This window comes from Lipotes vexillifer, unplaced genomic scaffold (genome assembly GCF_000442215.2).
Source record: "Lipotes vexillifer unplaced genomic scaffold, Lipotes_vexillifer_v1.1 scaffold412, whole genome shotgun sequence".
Classification (NCBI taxonomy): domain Eukaryota; kingdom Metazoa; phylum Chordata; class Mammalia; order Artiodactyla; family Lipotidae; genus Lipotes; species Lipotes vexillifer.
Genome location: NW_006798464.1, coordinates 2,119,038 through 2,134,523, shown reverse-complemented (window position 1 = coordinate 2,134,523; position 15,486 = coordinate 2,119,038). Strand labels below are relative to the sequence as shown.

Genomic DNA, 15,486 nt, shown 5'->3' with positions numbered 1-15,486 from the left:
TGTGTTGGGTCTTCATTTCTGTGCGAGGGCTTTCTCTAGTTGGGGCAAGCAGGGGCCACTCTTCATCGTGGTTCATGGGCCTCACTATCGCGGCTTCTCTTGTTGCGGAGCACAGGCTCCAGACACGCAGGCTCGGTAGTTGTGGCTCTCGGGCCTAGTTGCTCCGCGACATGTGGGATCTTCCCAGACCAGGGCTCGAACCCGTGTCCCCTGCATTGGCAGGCAGATTCTCAACCACTGCGCCACCAGGGAAGCCCTCTTGCACTATTAAGTAGATGAAGGAAACCTGTACTTTTTCAAACAGCTATAGTGGGTCCTGATTACATCCCGGGGGGGGGGGAATTGTGTTTGTTTGTTTTGTTGACAAATTAGTCTTTGGGAATAGCTCATCTCTCGTAGCATCCCTTTCCTTTCCTGGGGCATTTCCCATTTCCCAGCTTTTCTTTCCTCATACTTTACTTTTCTGCCTCTTTTCCTGGTGTTATTTCCTGGTTGAATGGACTGTTCTTCCTGCTGCTCCTGACTTTCACTCTGCAGCTAGCCCCCCCTTGGCACCTGTCCTCTTTTACCCTCCAGGATTTTTCAAACATTCTTTCACTTACTGAGTTGTCAGCTACAGATTATTTTTCTCTGTATATATTTGCATTTTTTCTAATTGGAATCTCATTTTTAATGAGACTGTTTGCACTTGACTGTTTTTGGTGTTGCAGCACCTCCCAATTTAGTTTTATCTGCAGATGATTTAGTGTCTAGTGAGCCAGTTTCTGGCTTAGAATCTAAGTGGATATTAGTCAGTAGGAGTTAAAGCTATTTTTCTTCTTTCTAGTGTAGCTGTTAACCCAAACTCACTTGAGTTAATTCTTTTTTTTTTTTTTGCGGTACGCACATCTCTCACTGTTGTGGCCTCTCCCATTGCGGAGCACAGGCTCTGGACGCGCAGGCTCAGTGGCCATGGCTCACGGGCCTAGCCGCTCCATGGCACGTGGGATCTTCCCGGACCAGGGCACGAACCCGTGTCCCCTGCATCAGCAGGCGGACTCTCAACCACTGCACCACCAGGGAAGCCCTTGAGTTAATTTTTTAAGATAGTCTTTATCAACTGTAGAATGCACTTTGCTTTCAGTTAAGTTTTAAGATTACTTGAAGCCTCATGGTTCCTTAGTAGAATTAAATTAATAATTATCTGATCGAGTAGGATGATGTTTCTGTAGACCCTGGCTTGTAAAAGTAGTGCATGTTTGTTGGAGAAAAAAAATGAAAAGCTAAAAGCCAGCTAAAAAAAAGCCATAGATAGCTGCTGTTTACACCTTGGTCTATCATTTTAGACCTTGTTTAATATTTTTCTTTTTTACTTTTTTTTTCATATGGAGAATTTCTAACATGCACAGAAGTAGACAAAACAGTATAATGAACTTCCATATATCAGTCACCTAGTTCCAATAATTATTAATCTATAGCCAATTCTGCCTACATTACCACCTCTTCCCCTTCTCCTGCCTGTATTACTTTGAATCAAATCCTAGATATCATGTGGTATCATATGTAAATATTTCAATAAATAGCTATAAAACATAACCAGTGAGCTTTTAAAGAGTATAACTGTAATTAACATTCTTACACCTAAAAAAATGATCATTCCTTTGTATCATTAAGTTTCCAATCTTTGTTCAAATTTCCAATTGTGTCTTAACTTTTTTTAACAATTTGTTTGAATCCAGATTCAAAGAAGGTCCTCAGTTGCAGTTGGTTGATATGGCTTTATAATGTCTTTTATTTAAATCTGTAAATTCCTTCTCTAACTTTCTTTGTCCCTTGCAATTTATTGGTTGAAGAAACTGGGTCATTCTGTAGTTTCCCACAGTCTTCGTTTGGAAGATTATATCCAAACGAAGTAGTTTAATGTGTTCCTTTGTGCTTTGTATTTCCAAAATATTGGTGGTTTGTGTTTATTTTAATATGAAAATGATATTATACTATACATGCTATTTTGTAATATTTTTTCACTTAATAAAATTTGTATGATCTTCTGATGTCATTAAATTTTCTTCTGTATCACCGACCTTAATGCTTGCATAGATTTCAACTTCTGTTAGACTTTGTTTGCTTCCAGTTTTTTCTTATTGTAAACAATATAGCTATGAACATCCTTTTAGCTAAATAAATAATTATTTTGATATTGGGAATGATGATAAAATGCCACAGTTCCACAGGAATTTTCAGTTAACATGAACAAATTTTGTACTTTCAAATGGCATGAAGGTATTTGGTGACTTGGGTTTCCCTTACTCTTTTAAGGCAAAATGGACATATCAAGTTTTTGACCAAAGGAGATAATAATGCGGTTGATGACCGAGGCCTCTATAAACAAGGACAACATTGGCTAGAGAAAAAAGATGTCGTGGGGAGAGCGAGGGGGTAAGTATAGAGGGGAGATTTACTGAAACATTGGCTCTCTCGATCATATTGTCTGATCATACACAATTGAATATAATGGTTTGGTCCTGGTTTGGCCAAATCACCTTGTGTCCTTTGAAAAAGTATATGCTTCTTAAATTGCATATGAAACTTCAGGTTTACTGCTCCAGAAGGGAGGATATGGGGTGCTATAAAAGAACAGAATATTAGTGATGAGGATGAATTAGAGTGCCAATTTAAAAAATTCATTTGTCTGTTTAATTCATTTCAGAAATGTTACTGGGCACCTTCCATGTAGTCTGATGTCTAATACTGTGCTAAGCTCTGGGGATCCAGAGCGGTATTAATCCTGCTTCTTGAAACTTACATTTCTTAAGTGTTTACTGAGTCAGCAACTTAAAGTGTTCATCTAGATTAATTTCATCATGTTGATTTATTCCATATTGTTTTATTTCTAGTTTTGAAATTATTGAGGTCAAATGAAATTTAAAAGTTATATTAAGCCTGTTTATTTCAGATTTTATCAGGAGAACAGATCAGTGAAGGACAGGAATTGTAAGTTACTGGTATGAGGAAGTATGGGATTATTACTACCTTCATGTTATTAATACTATTAACAATAACTCACATTTATTAGGGCTTACTCTGTGCCAGAGACTCATTCTAAGTGCTTTGTTTACAAGTATTACCTCATTTTAACCTCAGAACAACCCTAATATTTCCATTCTACAGATGAGGAAACACAGACATGTTAGGTTGTTTATCTAAGGTCACACTGATGATAGTAAGTGGCTGGCTGACTCCAGAGCCCACCCTTTTAACCATCATAGCAAAATTACTGGTATAACACTTCTGAGATGGGTAGCTGCTTGTTCTCACTCTTTAGATGCTACATGGCACTCTTATCCACTGTCAGAACACCTGCTCCTTCTAACCTAGAACAGACACTGTGGATTCAGTGATTCCACTAGTGAACAGTGGAACAGTGGAACTGAGGAACTGTGTTCCCATAAAAAAATAAATTCAAGTTATTAAGTAAAAGCTGCCTCAGTTACAGCAGAAGAGATGTTCAGTTTGGGGCCAGAGAGATCGGATCAGAAAAAGCACCAATGTGTTTTGTCTTCAGCAGACCTGGTTTTTTGTGCACACCTCCAGTTCAAGGGAACTTGATTGCCTATGATGGAGCTAAACATACTTTTATAATTCAAATTAGATTATCAGTGCTTCTGAGAAGTGATAGTCCCCATTTCCCTCAGTTCCCAAGGTGCTGCTAATATCAGCCTCTTAGAGTCTTTTTGCTTTTCCTTTAATTGCAAATGTACAGATTCTTGTAGAAACATAAGGATTGACAGTCATCAAAAAGCAGAGTCACTTCTTTCCTTTCAGTTCCTCCATAAATATTTAATTTTTTGGTTTGTGTTCTTTTAGCCGGTATGTGTAAAGATGCAGATCTTAATGTATAAGTGTGTATACATAAACACATTTTGTGTACGGGGAGAGAGTGGTCACACTGCTTATAACCTCTTTTTTATCCTCCAGTGTTATTAGTATCTATAAATCAAAAAATTTATTTCCATATCATCATTTTCAAATCTGTATGCTACTCTACTGTGTGCAAAGACCATATTTTTATTTAGCCAAAATCTCCTATTGTCAGATTCCTTTGATTGTGAGCAGTGTTATGATGAGCATCCCTGTTACATATATCTCAGTGCCTCTGCCCAATCATTTCTTCACAGTAAATTCTTATACGTGGAATGACCTGGTGAAACATAAGCATATTTTAAGGCTTTGGACAAATTTTGCTGTACAGTTTTATTTGTACTCCTCCCAGAGGGTCCCTTTATCTGGATCTTGATTCTTAGGTGTTTAGTGCAGCTCTGTCTGCTCATTCTGGCCCCCTGTTTGGGTAAAAAAATGCATCATCCTATGGAAGGGTGGAGGAACCAGGCTTTCTTTTACTCAAGTAACTTGTCTTTTCTAAAGAAGTTTTTTAAAGTCCCAAACTATGTACAGTGTTATTTCTAAAATCCCAGCATTGAAAGTTATAGGCCTTTTTCTGGCTGTTCATTAAAAAAGTGTTATAGTCTGGTACTCTCTTAATTAAATAACTTTCCATGAAGTATAAACATCTGGGACATGAACAGCAGGAGCACAGAATCTTAACTGTACAAATTCACTTTCCGTTGATTATGTCACCACTTACCTTGACACATAATGAGGCACATCACCTCCTTTTGTGAAAATTGTGTTTATAAAATGCTAAACTATATTTCAGAGTCAGACTGTACCCAAACCTTGGAATTTTTTTTTTTCAAACAGCTGCACACTAAAAAATTTTATACTGAAGCCTAAAGCCCTAAATAAAAACAAGTTTAAACAATTTTTTATTGAAATATAATTCACATATATTAGGATATAAAATTTACCCTTTTAAAGTGTACAGTACAGCGAGTTTTATTATATTCACAAAGTTGTAAAACCATCACCACTGTTTAATTCCAGAACATTTCCTCACCCCAAAAAGAGAACTTGGTACTGATTTGCAGTCACTCCTCATCCCCTTCTCCCTGCAGCCCCTGGCAACCACTAATCTACTTCCTGTCTCTATGGATTGCCTGTTCTGGACATTTTATATAAACAGAATCTTACAATATGTGGTCTTACAATATGTCCGGCTTCTTTCACCTAGCCTCATGTTTTCAAGGTTCATTCATGTTATAGCATGTAATAAAACACTTTTAGAAGGTGAAACTAATACTGAACCAAGTAAGAATAGGGGTGATTCTTTCTAAATTCAGGTTGAAAAACACAAGAGAACCTGTTAGTCAAAGATGAGTAGAAAGCAACAGGAAAAGAGGATGGAAGCCTGGCAGAAGATGAGGGAATAGAGAAATATTGTCAGCGAAAAGAAGAATAAAAATGAAGGAGCAGAGTAATTGAGCTCTCTGTTGACTGAAATCAGTTTTATGGAGGAGGCTTTTATTTATTTATTTATTTATTTATTTATTTATTTTTGTCTGCGTCTGGTCTTAGTTGTGGCACACAGGATCTTTGTTGCCACGTGCGGGATCTTCAGTTGTGGCATTCGAACTCTTAGTTGCAGCATGCATGTGGCATCCAGTTCCCTGACCAGGGATCGAACCCAGGCCCCCTGCATTGGGAGCATGGAGTCTTAGCCACTGGACCACCAGGGAAGTCCTGGAGGAGTCTTTTAAAATGTACTTTTTACTTAGCTTGAAACAGACTGTTCCAGGATAGAAACAATGGTCCTTTTTAAGGCAGCTACTGGGGTCCAAACTTCCCAGTCATAGATCCCTTTTGACATCTGACAGATTATTTTCACCCAGAGCATCAGCAGATAGTTCTTCCTTCTGAGGCTCCTTTCTTGGCAGCACCTTTGATCCCAAGAACTCCCAGGGACACGTATTTACCCCTACTGTACCTTCTAGATGTTGCCTTGCCACAGGCTGGTGTTGAGGTTGGCTTTGTGGATGGCATTTGTTTTACTTATTTTAAACCTCTGCTTATTATCAACTCTGCTTTAGCAGAGTTTATCTGAACTCAGTAGGAAGAAAGTGCAACTGATTTGAATTTAAGATGACTGATGATAGCAGCATTATGCACTTGATTAGCAACTCTTGACTGTCTGTGTCCATGAAGGAAAACAGTAATATAGGTAATTAAATCTTTTGTTTGACTTTGGACTGCCTGTCATATTCTGGCAACCTTATGTTTTCCTTCTGTTACTCCTAAAGATAAAGTTGCTTCTATTTCACACTTACAGTGGGCAAGGAAAAACCACCTTGGCGGGGGGCGGGGGGGGGATGTTTCCATGGACAACCCATAAGCAGACTGTGTGATCATTGTGGTTCTTTGAGTATAGATATCATTGTATGGAGGTAACAGTCAAAGTCTCTACCCATGAGCATGGCTGCTGATTGATCATCAGGCCAGAATTAGCAGTCTGATGTTGTTTTATTTATTTAAAAAAATTTTTTTTTAGATTTTTATTTTATTTTCTTAATTTTGGCTGCGTTGGGTCTTCATTGCTATGTTGGGCCTTCTCTAGTTGCGGTGAGCAGGGGCTACTCTTCGTTGCAGTGCGCAGGCTTCTCACTGCGGTGGCTTCTCTTGTTGCGGAGCGCGGGCTTCAGTAGTTGTGGCACACAGGCTCAGTAGTTGTGTCTTGTGGGCTCTAGAGCACAGGCTCAGTAGTTGTGGCATACGGGCTTAGTTGCTCCGCGGCATGTGGGATCTTCCCAGACCAGGGCTTGAACCCGTGTCCCCCTGCATTGGCAGGCGGATTCTTAACCACTGTGCCACCAGGGAAGCCGCTGATGTTGTTTTAATAGAAGTCACAGATGCTTTTATAGCTTTTAATCTGCATTTTACTATAAGGCATTTGCCTTTATGTTCTTAAATTTAGACGATTTTCCTTCTGAAAGACTGGAAACTGTTGCTTTTATGAAGATGTTATAAGTGAGACAAAAGAAATAGAGTTGTTGCATTAAAAAGAAAAAATAGGTGTATTAAAAATATAGAAAACCTTTATCCACCCTCCTAGAGCTTAGCTAGTCCATTCTGTAGTGACTGTTACTTTTCAGCTCTTAGAGGTCCCAGGGGTTGAAAATAAAGCATGGGCCCTAAAGGGGGATATGATTTGTCACCACATGCCTGTTCCATACATCTTGCTTGCTAGAACTGTGCTTCTTGTACTTTAATGTGCAGAAGCGTCATTTGGGCCCGACCTTCCAGAGGTGCTCTGACTCAATAAATCTGGGAAGATAGAGCAATCTGCACTTTTTTTTAAAATTATTTATTTATTTATTTTTGGCTGCGTTAGGTCTTCGTTGCTGCACGCAGGCTTTCTCTAGTTGCAGCAAGCGGGGACTACTCTTCGTTGCGGTGCACGGGCTTCTCTTTGTGGTGGCTTGTCTTGTTGAGGAGCATGGCCTCTAGGAGTGTGGGCTTCAGTAGTTGTGTCTCGCGGGCACTAGAGCGCAGGTTCAGTAGTTGTAGCGCACAGGCTTAGTTGCTCTGCAGCGTGTGGGATCTTCCTGGCCCAGGGCTCAAACCCGTGTCCCCTGCATTGGCAGGTGGATTCTTAACCACTATGCCACCGGGCAAGTCTGCAATCTGCTTTTTTTTTTTTTTTTTTTTTTAACATCTTTATTGGGGTTTTTTGCGGTACATGGGCCTCTCACTGTTGTGGCCTCTCCTGTTGCGGAGCACAGGCTCCAGACGTGCAGGCTCAGCAGCCATGGCTCACGGGCCCAGCCGCTCCGCAGCATGTGGGATCTTCCCGGACTGGGGCATGAACCCGTGTCCCCTGCATCAGCAAGTGGACTCTCAACCACTGCGCCACCAGGGAAGCCCCGCAATCTGCATTTTTAATGAGCCGTCCAAGTGATTCTCACGATGGAGGTGTAGGTTTTAAGAAACATCAACTTATGCGAATGGGAGTTTGGGGATGGGGAGAGAGAGATGAGTCTGGGTAGTGCTGCCAGAGGGAGAGGGGCAGGATGGGGTGAGGACAGGAGACGGGAAGTAAGAGGAGCTCTTAAAAGGAAGTAAAATGCACCAAAGACAAAGCTTCTGTTTTTCAAGATTGCCAAAGCCTCTGATGGTTAGAGGTGTTATATAGGAGGTAATTTCTGTTTGGGTACCTTCGGTGTGTGCAAAGGTTGTGGGTGCCCTGAATAAAAGTATCTGGGATATTTTAAAGTATGCAAAGGTCAACCTCCCTTCTCTAGGACAGGTTCTAGGATGGTATCACCCAGTCCACTCTGGAATCCTACAGTAGAAGAGGAAGAGAAAGAAGCAAGTTTTATATTTCTAACTGCTATTTCCTCCCACATCTCTCTCTACCCTGAATTCTTATGATGTTGAAGAGTCTTTTGTTTTGCGGGGAGAATTGAAGTCCGGGGAGGAAGTGAGATCCCCAAGAGAAAGAGAAAAGAAGAGGCCTGGATATTCCAGCATTCAATCAGGCAGTATTTACTGGATGCCTGCTATGTGCCAAGTGTCAAGTTTGGCCTTGAAGATACAGTGGAGAAGAGATTGGCACTGTTTCTGCCTTTATAGAGCTTAGAGTCTAGTAGGGGAGACAGACACTATCCAACTAGTAGGGCAACTAATTCTGTAATTAAACTCATGATGAAGACTTCAAAGGAAATATATGAAGTGATATGAGATTATTTAACAAGTGGTTTTACCTAGTTTGAGGGGACAGACTTTAGGGACAAGAGGAAAGCAAGAGCTAGTGAAAAAGCAAAGGTGTAGCAGCCAAGAGGTAGGTAGAGAAAAAGACTGGTATGTTACAGAAACCAAGGAGAAAGATTTCAAGGGCATGTTTCTGGTCATCAAAGTCAAGTGCTGCAGAGATGAAAAGGAAGGTAGGAGCTGAGACTGGTCTTATGCATACAGTGATTTAAACTGTTCTAGAAGTTGTTTCAGGATTAAGAGAGCCAAAGCCAGATTACAGGTGGTTAAAAAATGAGAGGGTGGTGAAATCTTAAGTACTATAATAGAGCTGTACACTCACTTTTTGGACACTTAACATGAAGTACCTTGTAATGTTCTGGCTGTGTTTGCCTTGTCTCCCCAACTAGATTGACAACTCTCCACAGGTTATAACAACAAACCCAACCCCTAACACTGAATCAGCAGGTGGCATTTGAGTCACCAACTAGAGGTCAGAGACCTCAGATCTGGTATTGGTTCCACCATGTACCTTGCGCATGAGCAACTGTTTCCTCATCTATAAAATGGCTATACCCCTAACTTCCCTATCACATGGGCTGTTGAAAGTGTCTAATAGGACAGTATATACAAATGGATTTTGGGAGCTGAAAATTAGTATTCTATGGAAGATATTGAGAATGTTCAGTAAATGATAACAGCTACTTAGAAAGTTCTGTGATGATCAGTTTTTTGTTTGTTTGTTTAGATTCGTTCCTTACATTGGGATTGTGACGATCCTCATGAATGACTATCCTAAATTTAAGGTAAGATCCTGTACTATATGTTTCATTAATTCTGGAAACCGTTAAATGGATTACAGTTAAAAGATGGAAGACCAGTTGGATAGTTTGGTGATTTATCATAGTCACAAAGGCCAGTTTGTTAATCTGAGGATTTGTGAACTTTTAAAAACTTCCCTGACTTGTGGTTCTGTGTTTGTTTTCTAGTATGCAGTACTATTTTTGCTGGGTTTATTTGTGCTGGTCCATCGTGAGTAAGAAGTCTGCCTTGCTGTTCCTGGAAGATTCTGTACTTTTTGTTCCTGAATGTTTGGAGTAGATATCAATCTGTGGTTGGTGGAATGGAGAACACATGTTGGCGCTTCTTGGTAGCACTGGTTTGCATTAGTTTATGTTTCCACACCAGAGTGCGTGTGGGCGGGTGCATGTGCACCACAGCGTGCACTCGAGGGGACTTTCAATCACAGAATTTCATAAGTTGTCATTGTCACACTTTCGCATTTTTGTACATCAGTGAATTTTTTATATTAAAAGGTTGAGCCAAAGCCCCCAGTGTTTGTATTTTGAAGCCAAGCTTCACTTCTAAAGTGCCTACAGAGTTCTGTAAATGAAAATGCAGCTCTGCACGAGTTTGAAACTGTCATTCCTCCTTATAATGGGAATGGCATATACTGAGGTGGTCGTCGTCTTAACTTTTCAAAATTTTAAATAAAAGACTTTGCATATCGAAACCCCTTATCCCTGACTTGTGTTTGTTGGGAAAGCTTTTGATATTTGCTTTCCTGTGCTGGTTCGTAGCGCCCTTGGGGAGATAGAGGCTTTGATGGGAACAATTCTTCAGCCAAGAAGGTTGTCCTAATACTGACAACTGGTTTTTGTTTGTTTTGTTTTTGTTTTTGTGAAGCAAAAGTAGCCGTTGATATTTGTAAGAAATCTTAGTCATAAAATTGACTCTTCATTAGGGGGGTCTCAGATGTATATAAACCCAGCTGGTTGCCAAGAGGTTCAGAAAATCTCACTTTGCTGTAGACTTATAACCTTTTCTACACTTGAGACGTTCTCAACTCTTTCTACAAGATGGTAGTGAGTATTAGCATCTGGGAAGGCATGAGGAAGGTGCTGGAGGGCAAGTGTGCTACTTGTTTTCTTTTAGACTCTAATTTGCCTGAACCTGTTCTTGTAGGTGACTGACTTTTCTCTAATGCAGACTTTAAGAAGGGAAGGTTTAAAGTAGTAAAGGCAAAGCCCACCTGTGCTTTTCTTTTAATATTGAGACAGGGAAATAGGGAGCATGGGGTAACTCAATGTGTTTAAAGCACAAAATAATCTTAATCCTTTCTGTTCTCTTTTTGTATTAGTGTGAAATCTCAAAGTAAGCAAAATGTTGGGCTAAATGAATGGTTTCTATTACTTGTTCATCTGAGGTGGAAATCAGCCTGTACTTTAATGCTAATGGAATGAGAATAGGGACAGTTAATCTTTTGAAACCCTCCCCTGTAGAGATGGGCCATCCTAAATCCATTATCCAGGCTTTAGCCTTCAAACTTTGGATATGGGCTCTTAATGATATCAACAGAGTATGAAATTTGGCAAATTATTGCTGACAGGTGCTTCTTGAACCTGTCTTTGAGGCCTGTATCATGCTTATGTTTTCTCATGAGCCAAGGAGAGTGCTGAAATAAAGCGCGGGCCCCCCCCCCCCCGCCCCTCTCCCACCTCCATGTGTGGCCGAAAATTGCTGCTTCCTCCATTTTTCCCTCCTAGTAACCTGCAGATGACGGGGTTAATTGTTCAGCCTAAGTGGTGCCCTGGCTGTTTTTGTACCAGCCTTTCAGAGACTTCTCTGCGAGAGAAGCAGTGTGTGTTCTGTTGGCAAAAGTTGGGATCCCAAAGTTCTTTGTGATCCTAGTTGCCAGAGGGTAAACATCCTTGTGCTTCTATCTTCCGCTGTCCAGATTTCTCCTCCTGTTACACTGGTTGGGAGAGAAATGTTAATATTTTCTTCACTTGCATATTTTCACACCCAGTTTTGTAAAATTACTGTTTTTCCTCCTTTGCTGGTTGCTCTAGTTTGAAGCAACAGCTAAATTCTCTGAAAAGTAACCAGATCATTTAAAAATATTTCAATCACTCTAATAGCCCAAAATAAAAAGATTATTTGTGGAGACAGGTACTGTGTTCCCAGTTGTTATATTGTCTAGTGCTAAAACATAAGACTTAAAACTGGGAGATTTTATTAGTAAATATAATGTGGTTTTTGTGGGGGTTTTTTTTTTTTTCCGGCCATGCCAAGCGGCTTGTGGGATCTTAGTTCCCAACCAGGGATTGAACCTGTGCCCGTGCAGTGGAAGTGCGGAGTCTTAACCACTGGCCCGCCAGGAAGTCCCAGTAAATATAATGTATTTCAGAGCTCTTTGGAAATGTAAGAAATGCCAGAGATGTTTAATTTGGTGTTTTAATGGAATTATAAGCTGTTTGAGATTTCACAGGGCAAGTGGGAAGTTAGTAGGGTTTAACCATTGTGAGTGAAGGGAATGGAAGAGGATGAGAATTGATAAAACTTCAGATGAGAACATAATAATGGGATTCTCTGTTGGCTGTTAGTCATCCACTCTCATTAGTCTCTACAGCTTATCTCCAAGTGCCTGTCCTCAGTTATATTCTCTCTGTTCCCACTGGACACTTCCAGTTGATTGTCCTATCTTTAAACTTAAGCTCTTAGCAGTTCCTGCAAGCTTCCCCTCCAAATTTCCACTTTCCTTTGAAGGAGTATTCACCTAGATTTTTTCATTTTCTTACCATATTTAGTCACTTAAAAGCCAACATCTACCCCTGTCATTCCATTCTCATTGCCATCCTCCGAATCCAGAAACATACTCAGGGGCTCCCTGTTGCTTGTGTGTCTTTATGTCCCAGTTTTCCTGTAACATGGCAGTCTGTACCTATTTTAGATCATTTCCACCTGTTAGTTCATTTTACTACTCCTTTCACCTTTAAAAAGTATCTCTTTTTGGACCATAAATTTTGTATTTACCCTACATATTACCTACGTTTGAAGTTCAAACTTTGAATTCAGCTAACATGAAGCAGCCTTTGCTATACCACTGTGTTTTCCCTTATATTATCTTACACTCTCATTTCTGCTTGTCTGGGTCTCACTTTCTTCACAAAGTAATTGTTCTTTGTCTGTCACTCAGCATTTGCAGACTTATGCTATTTTGTGTTAAGTTTGTGGATCTGGACTCAAGTTTCCTCATCAGATTGTAAGTTCCTCCAGTGCAGGAGCCCCGTTTTATAGACACCGTACTCTCTTTTCCCAGTAGCATCTAGCAGCATATACTAAATGTTCAGTATAATCATGCATTGGAACCAGAGGCAGTAACTAAGGGTAGCATTATTGTTGTGCTGTTATTCTGGAGCAGAGCGTATGAATCATTAAAGTGATTTGTATTTGCCTGTTATTGAGTAAGTACCTTATCTTGGTCTTGGCCAAATTTAAATCTAAAAACTTTATCTCCCTATGGTTCCATCTAAAACAGCATGTTGCCTTTCTAGAATTTTTGATGTTAACCCTGTTTTCTTCTTTTGTGTGTGTGTCCTTGGTCTCTTCTCGTGTTCTCTTTCTCAATGGGAAAAATATTGGCATTTGTCGCTTTTCTTAGGGAGTGACAGGCTTCTCAAAGAGCCTAGGCTTGGAATAAAGGCTCTGTTATCCCTGAGTGCATTTCTTAGTCATTTGCATAAGGGTGTTACCAAGTCCTAATAACTCCTCAGATGTGGGAGCTACCCCAGGTTCTGAGGGTACCTTTGTTATCACTTTGTTGTGCTTCAGAAATTTATCACTCTGTTGTGCTTCAGAAATTCTAGCTGACTAACTGGATTGTCCTCCTTCCTCAAGATGCTCCTTAGTCAGGATGGCCTACTCAAGCTGTTTTCTGGCCAGGTATATCTTTGTCACTATTCTCCCTTACTATAACCGTAAGTAATACCAGAGAAGTTTCAGAAATAAACAAATATGACTCTTCACAGGTAATTATGGTGAGTCTGGATGTAGAAATAATTCTGTGTAACCAAGAGGTGTTAGGAACTAGAATATGCAGGGGTTATCAAAAAATAGTGAGGACATTGTCTTCCAAGTTATGTAGCATTCTAGGCCCTCAGGAATTTTCCAACCTCAGCTCCCAGCAGACCCCAGGTTCTCATACCCTTGATATTGGTCTCACTATACAGACACCCAGTCTTTGCTTACGCTAGGTCTCCCTGCCTGGAGTGCCTGCTCACTTCTCTACTCGCTAAAAGCTTTCTCATTCAGGAGACATTTATTGAGCATCTGCTCTGCCAGATTTTGGGTCAGGCCCTGGGGATACAAAGATGAGTAAGGCAGGGTCCCTCCTCTGCCAGGAACTCAGTGCCTTAATAGGGGCAACGTGTAAACAAATCTTTCCACATAGGATCATAAGTGCAACGTTAGAGATTCACAGGGAGCTCAAAGAGGGTTTTTTTTTTAATTCTCAAGCAAGATCTCAAGTATATAGTGCCTCCTTCTCGGTGCTGCCTACTCAGTACTTTGTTCATCGCCCTCAGAGTGGTTTGTTTGTGTCCTGCTCCGCAACTAGCTCCTTGAAGGCATTAAGACAGGGCCAGCCTCTAGTTCATCCTTGTATATCCCTTAGTCCCTATCACAGTGCTTTTATACATTTTAGATTTATTTATATGCTGCTTTGTTCCAAAAAGGATTTGGAGTGGCTCATAAAGATACATCCAGTACTATGTGATAAAACATGAAACAACTGAAGAATCTGGTGTTGAAATAAGCATGGGAGGAGAAAAGGATAAAATCAAAGGTTATATTAAGTACCTGCAAGACATATCAAAAGATTCTGTTGTCTGCTGGAGGAGATCCCTAGCATCAGTTCTCAACTCCTAGGGGCTAATGTCTATGCTTCATGGAATGGGTATAAAATGGAAATTTTTTAAAACTTGTAATGATACCCGAAGATCAAGAAATTTCTCTTCTGGGACCTCACTGCAAGGACACTGTGTAATGTTATGCAATAATCTCTATATTAATTAGCTAGCCTAATGGCTTTCATAGAGCTGTTTCAGAGAATGTTCCTTTAGTATAGGTATAGTTTGGCTACTTCTGCAGAAAGCCACCTCACAAAAGATCAGCTACCCATCTAATCAGCCAGGAACCTTCAGTTAGTTTTCCTGTAGAACAGTGTTCCTTAATCTTTAAAAACACATGGTCTTTTATAAGAAACAAAATTTCATACCTCTTCTCCATTCTGGTAAACCTCCTCTCAGGTCTGTTATATCCAACCTCTTATCCTTAGCAGCCAAGAATATTTTATCTTGCTTTTTCTTAAGTTTGCATTATAAAAACGTTAGTTACTCATCTCTCATATACAGTTATATTCAATATGACTTTCAAATTTTAGATCCTTGTTCTACTAATCTTAGGAGTTTCTGGAATGCCACCTACTCTCCATCAAGAATCATTTCTGTAGAACCCTTACTTTAATTGGCCGGTTTATTTAGATTGCTAAGCTGGATCCCAGCTTTAATTCAAGGAGTCTAGTAATTTGTACTCAGGACTTAGATCAGGCAAGGAAGTAAATCAGCTATAGCATGAAGCTTTGATCAGAGTTGTCAGCCTGACAACTTATTTAAGCAAGAAAAGAGAATGCTGTATAGAACACGTTTCTTGGAATTGGTAAATAGCTGAGGTAGATACGCCAGCATTTTAGTTTATCAAATGAGTCACAATGTAATAGGCATTTTGCCAAGGCATTTTGTTGACTGTTGTGTCAGCACCACGGTCTTAGCTGCTATCCAGGGAATCTTTTTTCCCTGTAATGGGCTTCAGATTTAAAGCAGGCTTTGCTTTTCCTAGGATCCAGCTAATAATACTGAGTACTTAGAATTTTCCAGTGCTCTGCTAAATGCTTTTGAATTTATAACAGATTTTTTTCTCCTTTAGTCCTCAGAATAACTCCATTTTACAAAAGAGAGAAACTTGAAGTTAAGAGATTTGCCCAGGATCTTCTGGTCCATGGATGGCAGAGCCAGAAGTCTTGCTTTT

The 15,486-nt window shown here is 40.1% G+C and overlaps 1 protein-coding gene across 7 annotated transcripts in view; it reads left to right on the top strand.

The window, feature by feature from the left end:
- SEC11A (SEC11 homolog A, signal peptidase complex subunit) overlaps positions 1–10,139 on the top strand; it is a 55,672-nt gene extending 45,533 nt beyond the window's left edge. For 5 of the 7 annotated variants that reach the window (XM_007470564.1, XM_007470566.1, XM_007470570.1 and 2 more), the window contains 3 exons: positions 2,296–2,415; positions 9,368–9,425; positions 9,609–10,139. In XM_007470564.1, coding sequence (XP_007470626.1) covers positions 2,296–2,415; positions 9,368–9,425; positions 9,609–9,659 — 229 coding nt within the window. In that variant the 3' untranslated portion in view covers positions 9,660–10,139. Of the gene's footprint in view, positions 1–2,295; positions 2,416–2,932; positions 2,971–9,367; positions 9,426–9,608 lie in introns of all 7 variants that reach the window. The other 2 variants (XM_007470567.1, XM_007470568.1) reach the window with 2 other exon arrangements.
- The last annotated feature ends 5,347 nt before the right edge of the window (positions 10,140–15,486 follow it).